Raw genomic sequence first — 19,618 nt, 5'->3', positions numbered from 1 at the left:
AGCTCAGGACCGGCTGTGCCATATCAGAAGCGGCAATGCAAATGGGGGAGGAGGAGGAGATTAACAAAGCCTGGAGAAAGGTAGGGGGGCCTATTAGCTCTGCATATTAGCTGCGAGATTATACTGCAGGTTAAGTGCTCTCACTGGGAAAAGGTGTGTATACAGGTAACAGTATAACAAAGTGGCAATTGATCTGAGATATCAGGATTTAAGTTAAATTCTAGGCTTTGGGGGTAAAAGTGACCAAATGATTTGCAGCACTGGGAGATTCGCTGCATCCATTTAAACCTTCCCATTAGGCTGAGGGGTCAGCAGAGAATAACTTTCATCCTGTGGCAGCCGGGAGTGCTCATCCTTTGCTGATGGAATCATGGAAATTGGATTGTACCCATTTACCGTCCTGAAGTAAAGCATTGTATTTATCCTATTATAGCGACATTGCAAGAGCGGTTCCATTACTTTCCCCCTCCCTTCAGAACACTAAGTGCTGGGCCCCCAGCAAGCCTGTCACAGTCACTGAATACCACAGGTCGCTATATGTCTGGCTGCTTGCTTTCTGCTGTCCTTTAAAGACATGTCACTGGCTGTATTACTGTACTTAATAATTCCAAATTTCTCAGAGGCAGCTAGAACATGCAGACTTCTATAGTAATGGAATTAAAGTCAGAATAACCAGGTCCCAGAACGTTGGGGGTCATTTAAAGCATTTTGTGCAAAAGTCACCCCAAAGAATGTAAAATGTAACCCACAAAAACCTATGTTATTTGCAATACACAGCACAAGCTGTTTGCATAGAGAGAACAGTTTATATAATGCTTAATTTCAAACACTTTTTGTTCCCACAGCAGTAGCTCAATGAGTAGAGGACAGAGCTTATGAAACTGCTGCCCCATTCACCTGTATGGTAACTGCCTACATGCATGGGTGCACTAGTTTGTCAGGTAGTTTTTGCAAGGAAATCCATCATTTAGTTTTGTGCTTCTGTACCAGCCCAAGGCAAACACAGCCCTTTAGCAAGATCTGTACCCCCAAAAATGCCCCCAGTAACTCCCCATCTTCTTTTCTGCTGATTCCCTGCACATGCTCTGTGCTGCTGTCAGTTACTGAGCTTAGGGACAGACTCATAATATACTGTATAAATGGAATGTAAAAGTCACTAGATGCTGAACCCTTAGGCTAGTGCATTACACTTATAATATATTTTATATATATATATATATATAAGTATGGCATTTCTAGCTTTATAGGTTTTTAGGTTTAGTTCCTTTTTAACAAGCAAGTGCACATGTGATTGCAAGTGACTGCCATTCAAGTGAATTGAGGGTGCTTTTGAGTATTTTGGCCCCTGATTAATGAGTTACCAATTGCTCAGGTAACAAAGCACTTAGTAGCAATTCATTTGCCTACGGGATTTTTTATTACATAGGTGCTAACCAATCAGATATTACTGTTACTTTTTACTATCTTCTTATTCAATTCCACAGCTATTCATCTTCATCAACTGCCTAGTTGCAAGGGTAAATAAGACCCTAGCAACAAGATAGCGGCTAATATTAGCTAGAGAGCTGCTGAACAAAAAAAAAAATAAATCAAAAACCATAGAAAATAATAAAGACTAACTGCAAATAGTCTTAGAATATCGAAGTCTACATCATACCAAAAGTTAAAGTTGCACTCCCCCTTTAATGGGATAACCTGTTTTTGTAATTTGTTGCCTCCATTATAAATTCTGTGTTCATGCTTAGTACCCTTTACACGCCCTTAATTTGCTACAAAAATCCATTAGGACAGTGAGCAAAGCATCAAAAAGTGACATAAATTTTTATGTACTATGTACAGTTTTCTTGCCTTTAAAGAGCATTACATTCACCACATAATGTACACCTAACTAGAAAAAAATAAGTTTTGCTCTGGAACTTTGCATAAGGAATAACCTTTAGGCTAAAGCTTACCCACTGGATTAATAACACCTTAGCTGCTGACCAAGTTTGAACTGTAGTTGGAATATGGTTTTCTTCCCGGGAATCCTTTTTTTTGGGAATATAAAGAAGTAGAAAGTCTCCTTACTGTAAATACTGTTTGTGTGGGTCCATATTCCTAGGTCTGAGTTGGCCAATAGTTGGGATTTGATAAGAAACTGCCCAAGCTATGCTTTAAAGCCCAGTGGTGAGATTCAGCCTATACAGTAACTTTGAAAATGGAAATTTCAGATGAGAAACTGCTTTTTCCCCCAAGTATTCCTTTTGCGTTGCATAAAAATTAAGAGAGGGTTTCCTCCATCTAAATTCTGTTTGTGTGTATAACACATATCCACAAAAGGTTCTGCTTATCAAAATACTTGTATTTAAAAACTGCGTGACCTGAAGCTCATTCTACAACAATGTGTATCAGAATGCTGGCAAAGAAAGGAGGAAAAACATAAATTCAACACTACACCTAGTGCAAGGGCATTTAAAAGTTGCTGGCCTTAAAGGTGTTCTTCATCTTTAAATTAACTTTAAGTATGATGTAGACACTGACATTCTGGGACTATCTGCAACTGTTTTATTTTGTGTGGTTTTTCAGTTATTTACCTTTTTGTTCAGCAGCTTTCCAGTTTGGAATTTCAGCAGTATCTGGTGGCTAGGGTTTTGTTTACCTTAGCAACCAGGCAGTGGTTTCAATGGTTTAAATATGACATTCTATAACATACTAATCATTAACCTAATGGTGATCCACCCCTTTAAAAGCCTTTGTGTTGTCCAACATTTCTTCAGTCACCCATTCCACAGCTTATAATGTGGTGAAATGTACATTAAGACACCAATACCCTGCTATAGTTCTTACAGTATTCAACAATAAAAACTATAATCCACAACAAAATCTTGCCCTAATTGGCACGCATACTGGCTGGCCTTGAACTACAACTTCTAGGACACCCAAAAAGCTGCAGGATGGATAAGTACAGTATATATATTATATAAGGGATTTGAAAAACATAGGAAAAGTTCCAGAAAAGGACAGAAAATTAGGCCAACAAGTTAAGTGCTGTTGTGTGTGAAGAGAGGATTCTATGCTGTTCCAGAAATGAGCACTGTAAAGCTGCACTAAAGGCTCTGTTTCTCTTGGGATGTGTAAACACAGAAGAAAAACCTAAAAACCAAGAGATTTAAGTGGCTCTTTGGGAGTGTTGCAGCGCATGTTTTGCTATTGCCCACTAATCCTTTCTGAGAGTTTCCTAATCTGCCTGGTGAGATGTCAGGATTGAGTTTGAATAGAGGAAAATGTAAGAAGCTGCATTGCTTATTGGAGTGAGGGTCTGTTCTAAAAGGATCAGGAGGTGCTGGTAGGAGGGGGAGAGGGGATAAGGCTGGAGGTCTAATCAAATCAGCAGGGAAAGCTGCAGTCTCTCAGCAGTAACCTTGCCAATCAGGGAGGGAGCAGAAACATGTCTCAGCACACTAATCCCAGGTTGTCCTTCATTCTTCCCAAATCACACAGCTCCCCAAGCTTTAAAAAAAGTTTCAAATGCAGGTTCCACTTCTCAAAAGCAAAATGGGCAAAAACAAATAATAGTTTACTATCAACTGCTACATGTTGTACACTTCAAAAGAAAAGCACATGTGGGCATAAATAAATACTAAAGAAATGAAGTTCCATGTAGCATAAAAGCAGTGTCTTCGGGAGGCCACAATTGACCTGGGGCTGTGTGCATTATAGCACTGCTGCCAAAGGAGGTGTCCAACCAAAAAATCCCATAAAGGCTGCCTTACCTGTACAGTTGCACTGTCTAGTTGTATACTTGATAGGTACAGATGGGAGGTGGACAGGCCTCCCTTGAGACAGATATTTATGGTTATTGATCTGTGGTGAGAGCACTAAGGAGGGGGAGATTCTGCCCTCAATTAACTTATGAATCTGAATCCAATACAGCCAGAGCTCTGACCTCTTATCTCTCTCTCTGCCTGCACTCATTACAGTTCCCAGGACCCCTCCTGGATAGTTTCCTGATCTTAAAAAAGGGGATGGGGGATCCTGACTAATATCTGAACCAAGGTATCCCTCACTTCCTGTCAATATCAATTTACTTCACCAGTATGGAATAATTTACTTCACTCCATTCAGATGCCAACTTGCATGATTTTCTCATAATGAAAGCCTTCTAACACAGTATCATGTGTACCCCATTCATGGTTCTGAACTTGCCTCTATGTATAAGGGTGCCACTTTTACTGGGAAAAAAATACTGGCCTTCCTATATTTGTATGTGTTTTTCCTATTAGTAAATTGGCATCAAGCAACATTTTTACTGGCAAGGTCAGTAACATATCGGCCAGGCGGCAACCCTATTTATATATCACACTGTTAGATACAAACAATTCAGTATCCTAAATTCTCTTTTTTAGTGTGGAGGAGAAGAAGTCATTATCTGTGAATGTTGAATGTTACATTCCACTGGGAATCCACCTAGACCCCCATCCCATGTGGTATTACAGTGTTGTAAAAGTGGTTTCTTGACAATAATAGAATTAGAAATAATTGCATACAATGCACAGTTGTAAGGGGTTTCCAACAGATGATTGTGTGTGTGGTGAGGTGTATGTATATACAGGTTGGGCCAAATGCCTTCACTCTGTAGCCTTTGTAGGACACTTTGTTTCAGCCTACTGTCTATAGTTTTAAAGAAGATCTTGTTTTCACAATAGGAAAGTGCCATGAAGTGCAGAATACTTTTGGGGCTATGATCATTATTATTATTAATTGGATCATGCCCACTAGGGCACTGGTTTTTAATATGCTTACACTGCCAATTTTTAACCATGCACATCAAGATCAAGAACTTTCTTTTACTCATATATAATTTTATTACAGTTCAAGATAATATATTAAAGGGGAATTGTCACCCTAAGAAATAATTCCAAATTCTTTTCTATTGTGTTTGTTGCGACAGTTTGTGCATGCTGCGTTAATTAGCACGCGTTGCGTCAAATACCGCACAAAAATAGTCTTCGTGACTTAAATAACGCAAACAGCAACGCAAGTATCCTTTTAGTGAATCGTGCGTTAAGACGCGAAAAATAAGACGCAATAACATTTTGTACCACATTCTATAAATAGCACTTGTTTTAAAGCCCCTTAGTGAATCAGCCCTAATATATTTTGTGTGCACTGTTATTACAGCAAGCTCTGTATCACCCCAAAATTTTGTGTATGCACCAAAATGGGGGATCAGATGCACATGTACATAAATAGCGCTTTATAAATAAAGATATATATATATACATACATACACATGCCCATGCACTGGCTGCACAATTAGATGGTGAGGAGGGAGGGGGAAAGTGAGTTTTGAAAAAAAAAAAAAAAAAACTGCAAGTAATTGTCTGCCCTGCTTGACAGCTTGGATTTTTAAAGGAACACTGTCATAGGAAAATATGTTTTTTTCAAAACGCATCAGTTCATAGAGCTCCTCCAGCAGAATCCTGCATTGAAATCCAAAACACAAACAGATTTTTTTTACATTGAGTTTTGAAATTTTGCATGGGGCTAGCCATATTCTTCATTTCCCAGTGTGTGACAGCTGTGTGACCTGTGCTTTGATAAACTTCAGTCACACTTTACTGCTGCACTGCAAATTGAAGTGATATTAGCACCTTCCCTTCACCTACCCCCCCCCCTCCCTTGCAGCCAATCAGCAGAACAATGGGAAGGTAGCAAGATAGCAGCTCCCAGTAGATATCAGAATAGCACTCAATAGTATAAAATCCAAGTCAGACTTGGGACTCCTCCAGTTACATGGGAGTAGGAGGAACAATAGGTTACCTGAAAGCAGTTCTAATGTGTAGCGCTGGCTCCTTCTGAAAGCTCAGACTCAGGCACAATGCACTGAGATGGCGCCTACACACCAATATTACAGTTAAAAAAAAATACATTTGTTGGTTCAAGAATAGAATTTGAAATGGTATGAAGTGAAATGGAGTGAATTATTTGCTATGTAAACTGTCATTTAGAACTAAAAAGTATACCATAAAAATCATTCCAGTATCCCTTTAGATGCCTTTATAATGAGTATGGATGTGTTAATAAAAAAAGGAACTTGGGTTTCATGTTTAAATTAAAAAAAGGACTTTTATTTATTTTATAATGATTTTAATTATTTATAAACTTTTCAAACAAAAATTTATGAAAAGGCAGTAAAAATTGCTGTGGGGGTTAGAAATTGACACGTGTCAGCTTTCTATGAGTAAGAAATTGTCTGAAAAAGAAATGCTTGTCTTAAGGCCTTCTGAAAGCTTGTGCCTATGCTGAACATTGCAGAAGTGAAATACAAACAACCCACAGAGCATCCTGGGAGCTACACTCTCTCTCCCCTTCTCTCTACAGTGGTGCCTTTGACTTTACTACATTCAACAAGGGAGGTGTTTGTAGGATAACGGATGATTCTGTAGTTGGGTGGGAAAAGCATTCAATCCAATTATGTATTTGTGGGTAAAGGTAATGTGGGTTGTGCACACAGAGGTAGTTGCATGTGAGTGTATGTATGAAATACAAATAAAATAGTTAAAGAATTATTTTGTCATTATTTCCTACAAAGGTCTACTAACGTATTACAACATTAAAAAAATCGAAACAATGCTGACAGGTAAAGTATTACTAACAATTACTGGGTTAGCCTTATCATAGGAAAACATGGCAATTATTGTTTTGGAAGCCTGGTACTCGCATACTGGGCCACACAGGATACTGCTCTTTTGCAAGGTCTTACTGCTGGATTTTTTCCCAGAGCATTCAGAAAATCTAGGCTGCAGGTTGTTGTCAGTAATGAGATGGATTTGGCAATGGATTGAGCGCTCAATAATAATGTTGTTTGTGAGAATCTCTCCCTGTGGAGACACTCACTCTGCTATTTATTATCTCTGGATTGTCTTTACTCTGAAAGCTTCAAGCCCCCACCCCCATCAACTCTTTTGCCTTCTCTTTCCCTCCATTATAGAAGAACACATTACCTTTTACAGACCCTTCTTCTACCACTGCCATTATATATTTGAGGTCCCCAACAGGCCTTTCTATGATGTTCATCATCACTGAGGTCACATGTAAACTTTACATTTCCCTGAAACCTTAAGCATTACATTGTACTGAAGTTCTAGCATATATTTTCCATAATTGACATTAGACATATTGCACTGCTCTGCAAAGCTTCAGTCAGGGAAAAGGTTTAACAGAGGAATAGAGTGACTGCTTCAAATAACTGCCAAATCCCATACCAAGGGATGTACCTCTATTTGTATATAGCGATCAAAATACATTTTTGCACCACACTACAAAGGTGAGAAGTATTAATGGAAGAGTACAATATCCCAGCAGGTAATATGTATTCAAATTCTCTTATCCCTCCAGCCCATTGTAGTCTACCCTGTCTGCACCCAAGCTAAAAAAGGTGCAATTTTTGCACAGGCAGGTGTCACCGTTTTGCACTGCAAGTGTTGACTGAAGAAAAAGGGAGCGGGTACAGTGAGGGTTCAGTGTGTATAGGGTTATATTTAAAAATAAATAGGTCAGGTTTTTTTTTTTGTTTTTTTTTTGTACAAGGCATTTAGTTTGCTGTAATTAAAAATATTATGTTGAAGCTCCATTAACACTTTTACAATTTATATATCACTGTGCAAAGCTTTTGTACAATTTCTTAGCAGCTACAGCTCAATGCATCATAAGTTCTGGCCTCTCTACCCCACAGCTTCTGCTAGGTGTGGTCTACCACTACCACCAAGTACACCTTTTATGCTTGCTGTTTGAATTCCTTCTTGCACAGCTGTATTACCAGACCCTACACTGTGTATATGAGGTTTATCAGTGGCAGTGAGGAAAAATGGATGGTTGAATCTACAAGAAGTGGCTAGTGCAGCTAGCCAAATTCACAGCATATCCCCATATAAAAGGCTAGTGCACCTGCAGTAAAATGTGCAACTAAAATGCACAACTCAGTAAGGCCCCCGTACAGTTCCTGCCAGATGAAGGCAACAGAAATGTAAGCTTGAGCTATAGTGGTAGGAGGCAACAGACAAATGCAGGAGCTGCTTACAGATTTAGAATACATAAAAAGATTAAAAAGATTCAAAATAATAAGATTGCTTATGCATTTGGATATTGCCAGTATCACTAGCAATCTTTCTTTCTGACTGTTACAAAATGTAATGAGGCAAAACTAGAAGATTAATTACAGATAACTCCACTGCAACAGAAAGTAAAGAATAATATTTTAAATGACAAATATGTCATTTGCCCATTACTGAAAAATTTGGACATAAATGTTTGTGCTCCGATAGTTAAGGCACATTACTGGTCTTTTCCAACAGAAGTTTAGATTTGGAGAATTATAATGCTTGCTGGTTACAAATCCATGCCTCTACTTTTTTTTCTTGAACCAGAATGTTTCTTTATGACCAATTTAATGTGTGTATTCACCTCCACTGCCAGGTACAATGCAGTGCATATACAGAGCTGCCGACAAGACCTGGGAGAGCTTGTGGCAGGCTCAACACAACACAACAAAGATTACTCGGGTTATGTACCAAGTTGCCCTCAAAAACGTATTTCTTATGTACAGTGATTGTTTAGTAGTGTGTAGTAATATATTCAATCTTAATTAATCTCTCATTTATAAATGGATGCAATAGAATAAACAAATAAAAATAGGGGGGGTTATATATCATTCTTACCTGCATGTTTATATGAGCATTATGAAACAGAAGAACAGATACTAGCTGGGTGTGTCCACGGTCACAGGCCCAGTGCAAGAGACACCGTCCCTAGATTTAGAAGAAAAAATATACCCATTTTATGAAAAAAATTATTAAATCTCAACGTTTTGGTCCCCCACAGGACCTTTGTCAGGAAAAGGAAAGAGTCCTGACGAAGGTCCCTGTGGGCGACAGAAACGTTGAGATAATAAAATAAATTCTTTCACCTGATGTAAAAATCCTGAGAGTGCTGACATCCTTGTCTTTTGTTATACATTTTGTCTGGCTCAAACTACCGGGATGTGGTACTCTAATAGGTGTGCACCTACTGGGTTGTTGTGTGTGTGTATTATATATATGCTCAATCTGCAACATGATCATAACACACTCAATTTGCAATGCAAATGAGCCTAGGCGGGAAGTTTAAGGGCAGCACATGACATTGAGGCTTACAGATTTAAAGCAGCAGCTGCATAAATACATCAGTGCAGTAACTCAAAAAGTACTCTATTAATAGAGAGTAATAAAACAAAATTAAGCTTTCATATTTTATGAATGGCTGCAGTGCCAGTTGAAATTATTTTATTCATGCCAATAACTAACCCTATCTATAAGCCATGGATTGTTACCATATCTAAAAGTCAGGAGCAGTGCCAATAGGTGCAAGATAGCAGGCAGTAAGTACTGGGCTCTGTTGTGCCATTAATATTATCCCTTATGCCAGATTCATTACCAAGTACAAGCTGCACTAAAACAAAACAGAACGCTAATGGGCATGATTTTGAGCACCTTATTGTTCTAATAATTGGGAGAGGGGATCTCATAAACTACCCCTGAAGTGTTTTTTTATTTGCAGCTTATGTGCTCTTTTTAGGGTTTATATTAAGTTTGAGAGTTGCCAATCATATGCTTATGAAACATGAGTTGCTATTATTACTGATGAATACAACAAACAAAAGGAAACAATATTTAAAGAAAAACTATACCCCCAAACAATGTCTATAAAAATATAGTGCATAAAGCAACTCATATGTAAACTTCTACTTCTACTACCATTTTTAGAAAAATATACATTTTTAGTAGAATGTGCTATTGTGTAATCTTAAATAGAAAATTGCCATTTTAAGAATTATGGGCCGCCCCCCAGGATCATATGATTCACGGTGAACGCAAGCAAACCAAGGGCACACATACATGTTAGGTCACACGAACCAATTAATGGACAGAGTTCTGTCTTTTACTCCCACACTACTTCCTGTAACAGTTAGAGCTGCATTATTTCTGGTCATGAGGGAGCACGCAGACCATCACAAAATAGTGGCTTAAGGGAAAAGATGTAAAAGGGCAATATTTACGGATATAAATATTCCAGTTTGCCAAGATTCTTAACATGATAAAAACTGTCTGTCTGTTGGTATTTATTCTTGGGGTATAGTTTTCCTTTAAGAATGCACACTGTTGCTGATTTATAAACACAGGTGGTTAAGTGCTGTGGCCAGTAGCAACTAATGAAGTTTTACCTCAGATTTTTTTAACTTGGCATAGATAGGGCCAATCTATTCGGTAACTGGTTGCTATTAGCAACTGCACACATGCAATTTAGCACAAATGTTCCTAAACAGAATGCTTGACCACCTGAATACTAATCATTAACAAAATTGTAAGTGAAATTGTGATACCTCATCATCTGCCACATTCACATCAATGGCCCCTGTAGACAATGCATGTGATACACGAGAGATGTTATTCTCTCTACAGTAGTCAAATATGTCTTTATCTTCTTCCCTGTTTGGAAGAAAAAAAACAACATTTATCCCTGCATTTGGGGGTCTAAAACATATGAAACCAACTTGGGCTTTCCTTTCGATGTAACAAACATGACTGGAGAACCACATCTGAGAATCTTGACTGAAATATACACTAGACAGAAAGGAAGGCAAGGAAGGAAGCACAAAAATGCTGCAAAAATAAGTGTGAAGGTCCTCACACAACTTTCTCGTCATTCCTCTGAGAGCAAGAGGCACATCACCTGTAATTATTTTCAGTCTTTAATCAGCTGTTGCTCAGCGGCTCTCAAGGGCCAAGTGCAGCAAAAGCTCATTAAGAGCAGCGTCCGCAGCCCTCCGTTGCACATCAAGCTTTTAATTGCTAAGTGTTATTAGGCAATGGTGCGAAAGTGATCATTTTCATAAGAATGGGGGTCTGCAGGCAAATGGGGGGTGGCAGTCCCTGAGGTGTGCAGCAAACACATAGCACACGTTCATTCAATTATTCACACCAGCTGAGCTGTTCCATGGCTGTGTGAACTCAGTGCAGAACACATTGCAGGAGGTGAAGGAGAAATTATCTTGGGGGATAGTGTGGAACCAGCTTAGCCCACACATGCAAACTAGTAACAAGGCTTCACTCAGAACAGCAATACCTTCTCAACAACTTTATAATCCTGGACCTATTTAAAATCAGTACTATTATTAAAATGTGTGTGGATACTTATACTACAAAATGTACAAAGTGATGCTTAAAGTGATGTTAATATAAAAGAATTTGCTGCTTTGAAATGGAATTTTAGCTCCTTTCTAAGAAGTACAATGTTCTAATCTATAAAGCACTTTTGTGCATAAGGTAATCTGGTTTATCATGTGCGTACCATTACCCAGGGACCTAGATCTATTCTTGCAGCTTAAATAAATTGAGCAGTGCCAAATTCAGGCCTAAACAAACCTAGTAACATTCTTTGTAGACATGCATTCTCAGCAGATAAATGGACTCTTGCTTCACAATGGCTGAAGGCTAGCCTTGACTTTAATTTGTGCTTAGTCAAGATTAAACAGATGTATTTTATTATTTGGATAATTAATGTAACACATGGTAAACAACACAAAAAATGTCCTGGACAAAAGTGTCCACCATTCTGGGGCTTCCAACCAAACAGTCTTGCCCCAGAGGAAGTGACCTATTTTCTTACATACGGATGGACACCTAGATCTACTGATCTATGGTGATTAAACGTGGGTTCTAACAATAATCCACATCTAAGGTTAAATGAAGGAAAATTATGCTTTGCATACAAACATGAGCATGACAGCATATTCCTTCAGATAATATCTGATGTGCTGTATTTTATTTTATTAGTGTTTCTTTAAAACGGAAAACAGAAACAGAATTGTCTAGACACTGATTTATGCTATTAGCTCTGCTTGACACTAACTGTAAAATCTTATGCTCAGTAAGTGATAATCCCCTGGCAATGTACTACAGAGAATTGTAGTTTGTGCACATCACTTTAAAAGCTGTATTCCAGCCTGACCACACAAGTTGACCTGTGCTACTTCATGCCAAGGCAGTCCATTTATCTGGCAGAGTAACTAATCAATGGCAGAGCCTATCAATCATCTTTGGTGGAACTAGTTGGGCCTGATCAGAGAGGAGAGGACAGATGGCTCCCCATGTGAGAAGGAATAATTAAATTCTGATAGATTATAGCAATGCCTCATGGGACAAAGCAAAGGGAGAGGAGAAGTGCAGTGAAATGTGGGAGACTTGTAACATTAAGCTAACAATTCACACACAGTCAAATGAAACCTTAAAGAGATGGGATTATAATAATACTAAGGGGCACATTTACAAAAGCGCGAATGCTCCGAGCGTATTTTCGCAGATTTTTTCGGGCGTCCACACAACTTTTTCGTACGCCGCACGACTTTTTCGAACGTTTGCACGAAAAAATCGGAAAGGTTTTACCGCTGTTTACAATTGTTCGGTACGAAAATTTTGTGACTTTCGGATCGCCAATACGATATTATCATGACTAATACGATTTTTTCGTAAGCATTTTCGTGATATTTGCGATCTTCAGAAATTTTCGTTTCCAATCCGATTTTTTCCCATTCGTGATTCGGATTCGTGGATTAGTAAATGTGCCCCTAAGTGTCAAATGCAGAAAAGATATCACAGATAACCATCCCTTGGGAAAAAGCTAGAGTTACCTTAGTGTTTCTTGGACTTTGTAAAGGCAACTAACCACTGGACCACCAAAAGTGGTTTTGGGCTCCTTGTGAGGTTCCTCCAGTGCCTGTAATAAAATGGACCATAAAATCAAGCAAAGCATATATACAGACTTAAGATTATGACAGTTGCACTGTTTGTTAGTTTGCAAAGTACTAAGTTGGCTTGCCATTTCAGCCATGTAAAAGCTCTATACTGCATGGTAATATGAATCTGAATTAATGCTAATTAGCTCTTTATTGTTAATTTATTTATACTGTATGCATACTGTTTAATATGAGCCAGTCATTAAGCCAAGGTAAAAACAGAGCAAAGCGAAGACTGGGACATCTTTGCAGGCACAGATATTCACTTCTATGGTTGCCTTGGGCTCATATATAATCTAAAACATTACACGTCTTGACTAGTTTTTTTTCAACTTTGCTTAAAGTAGGAAAAGTTATGCACAGAAACACATATGAATTCCCAGTGACAGCTAATGCTATATTTCATGTGTCCATCTGCAGCAGAATGACAAGGCAATAAATTAAATGTCCAAGATATAAATTCATGACAGGCCATAAAATGCTTTAGTCAGGTGGAATCTAACAAGAAAATATTTTGCTCACTGATTACATTTAGTTTACACATTTTCCTGAACACAAAGCCAGATAGCCAGGAGAAAGCATATACATATATACCAGCAGATCCATCCAATTGTTATCTTCTGTGTCTATTTAGTATTAAAACAAGATCCCTGTTCATAATTGTCATGGTTAATAGGCTTTCCAATGGACATAGCAATGTTCTCCCACCTGTCAGCACAAGAACCACCTTAAGTATTTCAAGGACCCCAAGCCACAAAATATGCCAAAATTAAATGGCACACTAATGCAAACCAACTTTACTAGTTAGAAATCAAGAGACTAAAAAAAATGGTTACCAATTGTCAGATTAACGAAAACCAGCCCTGCAAGATAAAAATACGCAACAATTTTCCTGACCACCTAAAGGCTTGACACTTCAATGGACATCAGAACAACCACAGCCAAGTTGCTTGTCATACTATAATTTCATTGAACACCCATTCTTTGGTAGAATTATAACACCCTAAGCAGCATTTGCAACTACACAGGCAAGGATGGAACCAGAAGCTATTTTAGGAGTTTGTTCTCTAGCTGTACTCTGAGTAAGGGCAAGAGATGTTACTGCATTAAGAAAGTACAACAACATAATATATTGTATAGCTGTAACAATAGTTACAAAGTCTGAAAACAATAAATAAGAAGAGAAGAGTGCCATTTTAATTTTGAAAAACTGTAGCTACTTCTGATGCTTGCAAATGGTAGTGTGCTTTCTGGCAACCATGACTTTATATATTTGGCTTTCTATTCATGAGCTGACCAGTAAATGACAATGAATGTGAGGGTATTTACAGTACATGAAACTTTTACAATTTCCTAGATTGCTGTGTATTCAGCAACACAGGTTTAGAAATGGTTGGCCACTTCAGTTGCTTTACTCCAAATTTGCTTTACACAGCATGGGTCAGCTCTACTTCTCTGCCTGGAAACAATAAAATAACTTGCATGTGCTGGCAAAAAGTATTTGGTCATTCAATAGAAACATTCCCCTTTGTAGCTGGAAAGTATCAAGAAAGTACTTTTCTGCTTTTCTACAAGAAAAGTGCTATTTAGCTATTATTGTAGTCTGTCATTCAAACTGGTTGCTAGGGTAAGTGACCTCAGTAACCAAATAGCAGTTTAAATACCAAGCTTGTATAGACAAGGCACTAAGCAAGCAAATAATGCAAAACGAAATTAAAAAAATAAAGAGCAAATGTTTAATACTGTCTACAATTAACTTTCTTAATAACAATGTGTAATATGAATTTCAGTGTGTAAATTGTGTAATACATTTTGAACACTAATAATGAAAAACATTGTGATGTTTGGCTTTAAAGTTTCTGATAGATACCCCTGTTGCCCATACTTGAGCACTAACAATGAAAAAAGTTGTGATGTTCTGCTTTAATGTTTCTAAAGTCTAGCACAAAATCATACTGTAAGCCCTACAGCACAGTGAAAATAACCTACAACTTTCTGTTTAAAAAATAGCTATCCCTGTAAGGCTCAGAAAGAAATGGTGTATAACCATAAAGGAAAACAGAATAAATAAATAAATCTCCTGGCTGCTCTATGACAAACCCTTTACATATAATTCTAGTCTGCTGGGTATTGTAGATGCAGTGGAATACCAAATATATAGTTTAAAAAAAATGTGGGGGGGATGCTCAGCTAAAAGGTTAAGCATTAACTACTTTATAAATGCAGTTAGATAAAATACACATGCTTACAATAATGCCAATGCAATCTATCTAGATTTTTTCTTCTAATGGAAATCTTATTTTTTAATCCATGCACCATATCATCAGCAACAGATAAGATGCAATATGTATCTATATTTTATTTAAAAAACAAATGCTTCAAAGAAACAGCAGTGTAACACTTATGCCACTAGCTGGTCATAGCAGAATACAGAGCATAGATCTGTAGTGTAACTCATCCTATAAAGCTATCCCGACAGCATTTAGGAAGGGAAGGAGAGAAGAAGTGAATTGAAGAGCCCTCTGCGGCCTTGCAAACAAACAATAAAGCTGTGCCGTCTCTACAGACATCTCCAGTGACAGCTGTTGCTAAATAGCGCAGTTATTTTATGCAAATGTGCGTCTGCTCAAGCCTCTAATTTACATACCTGAATATTACAAGCCAAAAAGCTTGGCATTAGACTGGTAGTCATTTACAGCCACAGGTTAGCATACATGGCACATGGCAAGGGATAAGCTGCTATGTTTAACTCTTTGAATACCAGGAACAGAATCCTTTTGCACAGCTGGGAAATTCCTATACATAAACCCTACTCAATGAAAGTTAAACTTGCATTGCTACACAAATCTATTTCAATTATTACTACATTAGAGTTAAATTGGTATTTCAGAGGACACAGTCATTTGTGTGGCTGAGGGGGCCACGTGCCACAGCTAGATTTACCACAGTCACTTCTATCATACTCAGCTACAGTTTTTCTGACAATGCAACATACAGAAATCATATGTTAATTACATGATATTGTGCGGCTGGCATGTGACCAGCACTGTATGTGATGCCTTTCCTAACTGCCCTGGCCAGACTGGATAATCTGTGGCAGGGCAATGTGGGTGGGCTGTCACAAGCATGAGCCCAGGCCAATGACTTCTCAGATAATACTTCCATTGCTATGCAAGAAGTCACCACCAATGAAGTGGCAGAAAATACAGATCTGAAAGTCTAACATCTTAAGAAGGGAACTATAAGTTCCAAGTTCACATATGGTAAACTCTTAAAACCAGTAAATACAAAGAGGGCTTTCTCTATTCACCTTCCATTGGAGTGCCCTGTGTCATTTGACCACATGAAGGTTGCAAGGTGTCTGCAGACATGTAATCAAAAAGCAAACACAAGTATTGGACATCATAGTATTAAAGATATATATTTTCTCTCCTGTGGTTATGATTAATGTTATTATCAGGCTCTCATTCATTTAAACATCCCACTCCCAATTATTAGAGAGCATTTTTTACAGGTCAACCCAGAACAAATGTTATTTTACTAGACTTTATTAACTTCCAGCTAAGTAAATAAAGACAATCTTAACAGAAAAGAAACATTAACTGAAAGGCTATTGTGTCACTTACAGTATTACATATCAACCTGTTGCAGCTAACATTTCCCTAGCATAGACAGCAATGCAACAGCACCACTCGCTATGCTACAGACTGAAGAGAAAACATTGACATTACAATGCTCAGACTGTGTTTCTTTTGTATAAAGCTAGGAGCACCCAGTTCCCTGGTAAGTGAAGTAAAATCTTTAAGGTTTTATTAGATTAGATCCTTTTATATGAGGCAAACATTGAGTTGTATTTTGCTGCATGGAGTTGGTGGGAACAGGAAATGCAGACATGCGAGTAGAAGACTAGCAAGACTCTATTGTTACAACAGTTTATTTGTAAAGCATTAACATTTCAGCAAATCTACAAAATATCACTGACAAACATTATATATGTCAGTTGGCTGCAATGTACATGTTCAGTGCAATCTGTAGCACCATAGCCCAGGCTCAGGCTCTAACCTTGAAAATTAGGTGTTAGTAAACTTGTTGTCTTGTCTCATGTATTTACTCAGCATATGCATCACTTTGTATACCAATGTAGCCTTAGCTCTTTAAGCCTCTGAAAATAAAACTCACCACACCACTTCAGCTATTGGCTACCAGTCCTGTCCCTTATTCACTCCTTGCCTCCTCCCTTCCCAGCATGATTTGTATTCTCACCATGCTGACATCAAACCCATAATTCAATTAGTTGGAGAGCAAAGGATCCCCCAGGAGAAGCGTTCTCCTGGCCCAAATCCCTGCATTTCTCTGGCAGATGACAGCAGGATGGGGGGAGGAATACAAACAGCGAGGTAAAGAATACTGGGGAAAGAGACTACAGGATCACAGGCAGCCCACACCCTCTCACATTTAACTTGTCCCACAGGGAAGAAGCCAAATGATGTGCACATGCCAGATTTGGGCAGTTAACAAAACACAGAGAGACAACTTACTCCCACTGCAACCATAACACATTCATTTACAAACTGCTCCCCTGGGTAACAAGTGAAGTATCCGTGTAAGAGGAGGAGAGGGAGAGCCACTAACAGATGGCTTCCTTGCCTTGTGGGATCATAGACGGGATACCAGAGCCATGCATATCAATGATAGCAGCTCTCCTATTCCTTTGCGGCATCAGTGAAAATGGAACCATAGATTAACATAGTTTTATATGAAGTTCTTAGATATATATCTGATTTATTAGTAAAAAAAAAATTTCTATTATTAGCAAAAAGAATATTTACTCAGTGAAACTCAAACAAAAAAAAGTCTAAAACAAAATAATCTAACATTGCGGTAGCCCATAGCAACCAATAAAATGCATGCTGTAACATAGGTGACCAGTAAATGCTACCTGCTGATTAATCGCTTTGGGTTACTGCACCTGGGCAAACTGGCTGTTATGTGTCCTAGCGCCAGTTGACACCAACTTGAACAAGCATGTCCATAAGTGTAGCACCATAGAAATGGGGGGTTCCACATAAGAGTTACAGCATGCTATACCTTCAGCTGCAAACTGCCCCACAGACCGTATATAGATTAAAAACAGTAACTCCAAAAAATGAAAGTGTTTTAAAGTAATGAAATTATATTGTAGTGTTGCCCTGCACTGGTAAAGCTGGTGTGCTTGCTTTAGAAACACTACTATAGTTAACAGAAGTAAGCTGCTGTGCAGCCACAGGGCAGCCATTTTAAGATAAGCTCCGTAGAAGACAATAGTGTTTTACAAAGCATCTGTTATCTGCTATGTAACCTGTGCCATTTAGCCCTATTTCAGTTTAAATAGCTACCCCCATGACTACATAGCCCAGAGCAATAGTACATTATTTTTGATTTGAATTACTTTACAACACATTGGTGTCGGTCGCAGAAAAAAATTGTTTGTTCCCTCCATTGACGTTCAGGGCTGAATTGTCAGATATGGAAATAGAAACAACAAAAATTCTACCCCCGTCCGACGATTCAGCACTAAACGCAGATTTTGCTTGGGCACCTACAACTGCACCATATCAAAATCTTTTGTCCTATCCGATTGACGAGACGAGCAATATCCAAGGCTTTTGCAGATATCTGTTGTCTTGTTGATCCACCATACACACACCGAATATCGTACAAAACCTTGTTTCGTACAATAATATCAGTGTGTGTATGGCCATCTTAAGGGCAGTGGCACACCGGGAAATTAATCTCCCCACAATGCCATCCCACCTGCTAGAATGTAAATCGCTGGTGGAACATCACAGCATTGCGTATGCCATCCCACCGGAGGGGCGACTAATCTCCCCATGCGCCACTGCCCTAAGATGTGAGGAGATGAATCAGTCATTAAGGAGTGCCCTGCACACTGCTCTCACAAATCTAATAGCACCCAACTTTCTTTAAAGATTCTGACATGTGCTTATTCAGTTGGGTTTATGTAGAAAAGGTGCATTAACACTATATGGACTTCTAGAAATAGATATAAAAGTACACAGCCATACCAGCCATACCTGGCTCCACAGATTAAAACCATGATATTCTGTCTGTATGTTTTCCAGTTCTCTCCCCCGCCCCCACTCTCACTGTAATGCAACCCTTTAACTATTGTGATGTGATGGATTCTGGGGCTTAAAGGAGAAGGAAAGGCTAATAAAGAGTTAATCTCAAGCTGCAGGCATACCTTCAGTTGTCTCAATAGTGCCCTTAAGTCTCCCCATATTTCACCTGTTTAGATGATCAGAAGCCAAACAGGAAGAAAAAAAACGCTGAGCTGTGTAAAGAAAGTTCCCATAATGCCTCACTCCTGCACCAAGACCGAGACCAACTGAACATGCTCAGTTAGTTAGACAGTTAGTTAGTTAGTCAGCTTACTGCTGATTGACTCAGATCCACATTCCTGGGGGGGGGGGGGGGGGGAATGAGTTCTTGGCATTCTTGAGGGAGGGGGGAGCAGGAGAGAGGAAAAAGCAGAGAGCAACGTGTCTCTGGCACATAAATTACAGACACAACAAATCTTTTGACAGAGCAGTCAGTGCAGCATTTCTGTGAGTGCTTATGGCTGTATTTACCTTTCTGATAAAGCTTACTTAGTTTTTACCTTTCTTTCTCCTTTAAAGTCTGTTATTTCTGTTTTAAAAAAAATAAAAACTTTTTCAAATGAAAAAAAATGAAATTTGGCTCTTAAAGTTACCAGAGGCGGCTTTTTGCTAAGTCCAGCTAAATGAGCTCATGTCAAAATGGGTA

The 19,618-nt window shown here is 38.6% G+C and overlaps 1 protein-coding gene across 1 annotated transcript in view; it reads right to left on the bottom strand.

Moving 5' to 3' along the window:
* Window positions 1-19,618, bottom strand: part of acbd6 (acyl-CoA binding domain containing 6) — a 37,710-nt gene that overhangs the window by 7,205 nt on the left and 10,887 nt on the right. The window contains 3 exon segments of the mRNA NM_001008064.2: window positions 8,700-8,789; window positions 10,400-10,505; window positions 12,707-12,792. Of these exon segments, the coding sequence (NP_001008065.2) occupies window positions 8,700-8,789; window positions 10,400-10,505; window positions 12,707-12,792 (282 nt within the window).

Source organism: Xenopus tropicalis, chromosome 4, assembly GCF_000004195.4.
Source record: "Xenopus tropicalis strain Nigerian chromosome 4, UCB_Xtro_10.0, whole genome shotgun sequence".
NCBI classification, from domain to species: domain Eukaryota; kingdom Metazoa; phylum Chordata; class Amphibia; order Anura; family Pipidae; genus Xenopus; species Xenopus tropicalis.
The sequence above is the reverse complement of the archived record's forward strand: the minus strand, read 5'-3'. Positions and strand labels throughout refer to the sequence as shown.